Source organism: Nomascus leucogenys, chromosome 17 (genome assembly GCF_006542625.1).
Source record: "Nomascus leucogenys isolate Asia chromosome 17, Asia_NLE_v1, whole genome shotgun sequence".
NCBI classification, from domain to species: Eukaryota; Metazoa; Chordata; class Mammalia; order Primates; family Hylobatidae; genus Nomascus; species Nomascus leucogenys.
In genome coordinates this window covers 66,328,119-66,334,118 of record NC_044397.1, presented here as the reverse complement: position 1 = coordinate 66,334,118, position 6,000 = coordinate 66,328,119, and the positions used below count along the sequence as shown (strand labels likewise).

At 33.9% G+C, this 6,000-nt stretch overlaps 1 protein-coding gene across 1 annotated transcript in view; it reads left to right on the top strand.

The window, feature by feature from the left end:
• The first annotated feature begins 277 nt into the window (after window positions 1-277).
• Window positions 278-6,000, top strand: part of LOC100601868 (POU domain, class 6, transcription factor 2) — a 227,951-nt gene continuing 222,228 nt past the window's right edge. Inside the window, exon 1 of the mRNA XM_030795618.1 lies at window positions 278-389. Within this exon, the coding sequence (XP_030651478.1) occupies window positions 285-389 (105 nt within the window). The 5' untranslated portion in view covers window positions 278-284. The remainder of the gene's footprint in view (window positions 390-6,000) is intronic.

Sequence of the window (6,000 nt, the reverse complement as noted above, 5' to 3'; positions counted from 1 at the left end):
TAAAAACAACCCTCATAGGTTTGTTAAACCTTTAGCGGAAGATTACAGCCCATGTTTTTGTCTTTGGTAAATAGCTGTTTGTCTCACTTTATTTACTTGGTATTGGATATTTGTCAATGTCATTTCATATCTACAGAAAATTCTTACGCTCTGTGGAGGTAGTGAATGTGTGTGTGCTTGTCTGCCGGAGGTCACATGACGGTTTCATCCTATTTGGTGGAGCAGCTTGACTTTTTTTCCCCTTGCTTTTGGTGATGGTTGTGAGTGCAGAAGTTGATTGACAGATGCATGCCAGAAACCCCCATTCTCCTTTTCAAAGACAACATATGATGGATTGCGATCTCTCAGCGCAGCAGGACACGGGGACCATGCAAGCTGTAATTGGTCAGGTATGGAGTCAGCCATTTCTCAACTCCCCTTTTTTCCACAAGGGTCTCACCATATGATTCACATAATTCATATTTACAGTACCATCTTTCTATCTGTATCTTCAGCTACCTGCCAGTGTAGTGCTGAAAGTGTGAAAGGCAAAAGGCACCCATTAAATCTGACCAGGGAGATCTCAGCTTAAAACTTCAATGCGATTCTTTTAAACAAAAACTAAAACAACAACAAAAACACTGAAGAAGAGATCTAATTTATAATTTGGTCTGAATGTTTCTTAAAAATCTATTTTAGAAATTTGCTTTCTTTTTAGATTTTGATCTCTGAAAGAAAGTGCGAGAAGAGAATCAAGTGTGGTTTCCTAGGTAGTAGTTAAAATTTTTCTAATGCTGTTCAATATTTTTATTTTGACTGTGTTCTCTCCTTCTCTCTTTCTCTCCCTCTCTCCCTTTCTCCATATGGGAAATATAAATATATAAATACATGTGCCTTGACTTCTAACCCAGATAATGTGTGATTGAGCCCGGTAAATGTAGTAGTAGTCTTGGCTGCTGCAGAGGGGCAGGCTGCAAATTAAACACTGTCACAATCTGAAAGGTCCAGGTGGTCTGCTCGTGCTTCCTAATGCAATCCAGCACAGCAGCTTTAATAAACAGCTCTATTTAGTGCCTCCTCCTTGTATCTAGGGAGGTGAGCTGGTCTGGGGCTGCTGTGATGAAATGCCAGAAGAATATCTCTCAGAGGCCTCACAAGCTGATTTTTAGAGCTTTCCTGCTCTGTCGTCTTTGTCTTCCAAATGGGTCAGTGAGTCTTGCTCTTTCTGTTTGGTGCTTTCTGTGAAGTCAGTAGTTTATGTTTGTGTTAAAATGTTTGCATTGTAAGCTAAATCAGAAGACGAAAAGGATCATTGTATTTTCATTTGCCTTCAGATAACTAAAGTGGTGGAAGGAAGGATAGTACCCTGCTGCAAAGGGAGGGTGATTTTTCTGCCTATGATGGGGGTGGGGTAAGGAAAAAGGAAATATACATCGTTTCTTTTATTTTTTGTAATATATTTTTGACTAAATTTTTCTAAGTTATCTATGTTTACTTATGGATTGTTAACTCATAAACCAGACTATGGTCACGAATATTTATAAACTCCTAAAAGTTTTTTTTTGTACACTTTCCAATCAAGGCAAGCTGGCAAGGCAATGACATAAAATTTGTTTGCTTTATGTTAATAGCATGGTGGAAAATATATTATCTTATTCTGTTTTCAACAAAATTATAGAAAAGCACTTCAGGATTCTGAAAGCACATGGTTTATTAATACCAGCATGCTTGCTTCATAATGTATTTTTAGATGGAAAATGTCAAATACATAATACCATGTTTTCACAGGCTCACACTATTTTAAAAGAAGTAGATATTTGCTTCGACAGAGAAATATTTTTTAAAACTTTCAAGTTAATTTTTGTTCTATAGGCATATATAAAGTGAAGTCTCTAGGCAGGAGGAAATATATAAACTGATTTTACATGCTCTTAATACCTGTTTCAATGTAAGTATTCACTGATGAGCAAATATATCAAATATAGCTAAAATAATTGTGGTGTAGGGAATGAAATAAATATCTGTTACAATGGATGATTTTGCATATTGAAATAAAACTTGAGCCCCTGATCACTGTCTTGTCCTGTTTAATAAAACTTTTCTTAGGTTGCAAGTCCTGTCTTCTGTATGGCATAGTTGTGGTTCTTAATACCGTGCAGAATTACTGTACTTCAATCTCTAATAAGAATAGGATTTCCTTTTTCTATATATTTCTGGTGAAAAATCAGGAAAGTCACTTGTAGTTTGATATTCAGTATTGTTTATTGGAAATCAGTTGTAAAGGCATATACTTTTTAAAGGCTCAGGTATATACTTAAAAAAAGGAATCAGTAAATATTTTTACAGATAGTAGGCTTAACTTCTAATTTGTCAGGATTTAAAATTAGTTATTATTACATAGCTCTGTATTTTGTATGTACTCTTTAGTATAATTTTTAAAGGTTCCACATGTCTAAGAACTCTACATGTTGATGACTTCTTATGAATACATTGTAAATGGTTGCATCAAAGTAGTCACATGCTTTCTGAAGGTGTTATTTCTCATAATTTGTTAAAAACGCCTCAAAATGCCAAGTCAGTAAATTACAAAAGCAATTGTGCTGAAGGTTGTAAACATTTCTGTGCTAAAATTTACAAACTAGAATGCTTATTTTTTATTTGAAATTGAAACAGTAAGTATTTAAAAGGAAAGGAAAATAGAATATTGTCGTATATGTATACCATAAAAGTCAGAAAGTCTATACTGAAACCATATCTAGAAATAAAAAAAGAAAGGTGGTATACATATTTGAAATGAATTCATTTTAATAGTTATAGCACAGATAAGTGTATTTATTCAAATGATTACTTCTAACAATAGGGAAAAGAATGTGAAAATAATTTTTATTGCTCTGCTATCACTCAAAACCAGAAAGGGATAGTTTATTTTTTAGCTCTTGTCTTAAATATCATCTTATATCTACTTAGCAGGTGTGAACAATCCCATTTAATAATGCAAATGTTTGTGTTTGTTTCTTCTCAAATACGTTTTGGAATAATTATTATTTTTGTCTTTTTTTTTCTTTTTTCCTGTTCTGAGTCCTGTTCCTAGATGGCTTTGGGTTGGAGGAGCAAATAACCAGTTTTCAGTCAGAATATTGAAAGATTCCCATGAAGTATGAGCTTTAGGTTTTTTCATTCACTCCTAGGATGAAATATCCACAGTTGCCTCCACTGTAGGGAAGAGTAGACTTTTCTGTGTTTCTGGCCATGGTCCAGCTCAGGACACAGCGCTGGCTTCACAGAGTAGAAATTGCTCATATATGACTTTCCCCTAGGATTTCTCCTCCCCCAAGCAAGCAATTAAGCAGTCTAGTACTTGGAAGAACAAACTCCCTGCCTAGTATATCAAGATGAAGAAACTTGTTCATTCACACAATTTTTGGAAATCAAATCAGATTTCTGATAGCAATGACCTGTAGTTAGCTTCCTAACCCCTTGAAGGTAGGATGGATTGTTATCCATGGGATGATTTTCAATTCAATTCAATTACACAGTTAATCAGTTTCTGATCGTGGGTTTGATTATCATTTAGAAATGAAGACTTGCATTTCCATCTCTTATGGCCATTAAATGTTTAGTGCTTCATTTCTTTTTTTTGCAGACCTGAGCTTGTGAGTGACAGATTAGTTCATCAGTACTGCGGACCTCCTGTTTTTGTTTTTTCTCATCTCATACAGTTGGGTCACTGTGTCCAATACTCCTTCTGGCACTGCTGTCCCCAGAGGACCTAGCCAGCCCACCATCCTGATGCACAGGCCTGAGGGTCCCGGTTGGCTTCACGTCTATAGACTGACTTTTGCAAATATTGCAGAACAGAGGATATTAAATTAGTTGTTAATAAAAACAACAGATGAACCAAATTAGATGAAAATATTTATCAAGTATATCTAAGAGTTTTCTGGGAGTGAGACAGACAGCTGGATAAAGTGATCATGGATGCACTTCCAGCTGACATTGCTAAAGTACTAGTAGAAGAGAGAAGAGACCACACATTCTATATTTTAATAGCATTAGAAGTGCAATAAAAAGCTGTTTACAATTTCCCTTACTGGTACAATGGGTCTTTTATTTTTCAAAGTACATTTCGACCATTTGAAGTGTTGTAAAGTTGTACATTAGAAAACTAATGCAAATGTCTCAGACATTGCTCAGTATCTGGGCATGCATTTGGCTTGACAGTATCTCCACGTACGTTTTCTTATATGGAGATTTTAAAACACACAAATATTTCACTGTTATAGCATCAAAACAATTAATTTTACATGGAGGTTTGTTTATACCATCCCCTGTTCCGAAAAGTATTTAACGTAGATTTAATAATAATTTGCTTACCTAAAATATGCTCAAATTGATATGTGATGCAAGTGGTCTAGGGAGAGGGGACGTTGGCATGATGTAAATAACACACTTGAAGATTGCGCTCTGTCAATTTAGACTGATATTCATGCTTTAAGTATAAAAATGAAACACTGGGGCTAACCTAACCCTGTTTTACTCATGTGAAGCATAATTCCCATATACTGTTAAAAAAGTCATTTTTGTGGATGTGAATGCCTATATTTTTGAAACTGACAGATTGCTTCAACAAATCTATGTATTTTGGGAGTGTGAAATTATTACTGCTTGAATTTTATTGAGAATACTTTTTCCCCAAGGTATTATGGATGAATGGTATACTAGAAAAAATACAGATTAATTAAGGATTATTCTTTCTTATACATACTGGTGCTAGTATTCTTTTGGTAAGTGCCGGACTCACCAAAATTGAATCTGTACTATGTATTGTTTACTGACCTAAAAAACTTCACTTAATATTTCATTCATACTTACAGGAAAGTCTTATGTTAACCTTTTACATTTTACCAGATGGACTTAATTTTTATTACATTTAGAATTTTTAAAAATTAAAGCAGACATTTAAATGATAAAGTCAATTTTGTCCATTTAAGTAAAATTTATCAATATAGTAATACTACTACTATACAATAATGCTAATACTAAACAACAATTAGATGAACTTGGGTCTTGAAACTGAATTTTCTTTTCTATCTCTAAGGTCAATTAATGAAACTCTCTGTACCATTCAAGTATCATTTTCAATACTTAAGAACTTAAAACTTTGTCATTCTTACCTCTAACATATGCAGAGAGGTGGCTGCAACTTTTAGAATACAAATGCTTACAGAAGAAAGTTTACGTGTAATCAGTTTCCTGCATGTAAAATCTATAATATTTGTTTCAGAGGTCAGTGAAGGATGTTTCATTGACCTTTTCTTTGCTATGTAAACTGCATTTACCAGTTTGAAGTGTTTTTCTCTTTACTGCTTATGAAAATTGGAATATAATTAACATGTCTGCAAATATTGAAAAACTTCACTTTTCAATTGCATTGTGATATTTTACAAGCTGTTACTCTTTTCTAATGCTTGATTGAGTAGAAAATAAAGTTGTGACATAAAGTGCAAACATGACAGGATCAGATTTGAAGAAACAATGTGCAAAAAGATAAATATTGACTTTAATTTGAACATTAAAAGAAAATCCAAATTACACAACTTTTAAATTAATTTGTAATTTGTGGCCAAATCTTTACTTGGGAGATAATAGCTGCTCTATATATAATCTCAAACTTGGATTTATGTTCTTTTTCCCTTCCCTCCCTCCCTACATCCCCTTCTTCCTTTCTTCTTTTGTTCCTCCCTCCCTCCTTTCTTTTTTTTTTGTAGGTGAAATGTGTATCCAATAAAGTAAATTACCAACTCAAGCTCTGCTCTGTTAGCCTATGTAAATTGCTCTGTTGAGCCATATTGTCTTAAACTGATCCAAAATTGTAATCAAGATTTGTACCAGTTTTGCTTTTTACACATTTCTCCTGCATCTCAATTTGAAGAAGGGTTGTGAGTGAAACACTATCACTACATTTCAGTAAAGATTTATTTTTCTTTTTATTATTTTCTTGTTCTTCCCAATTCCACAATG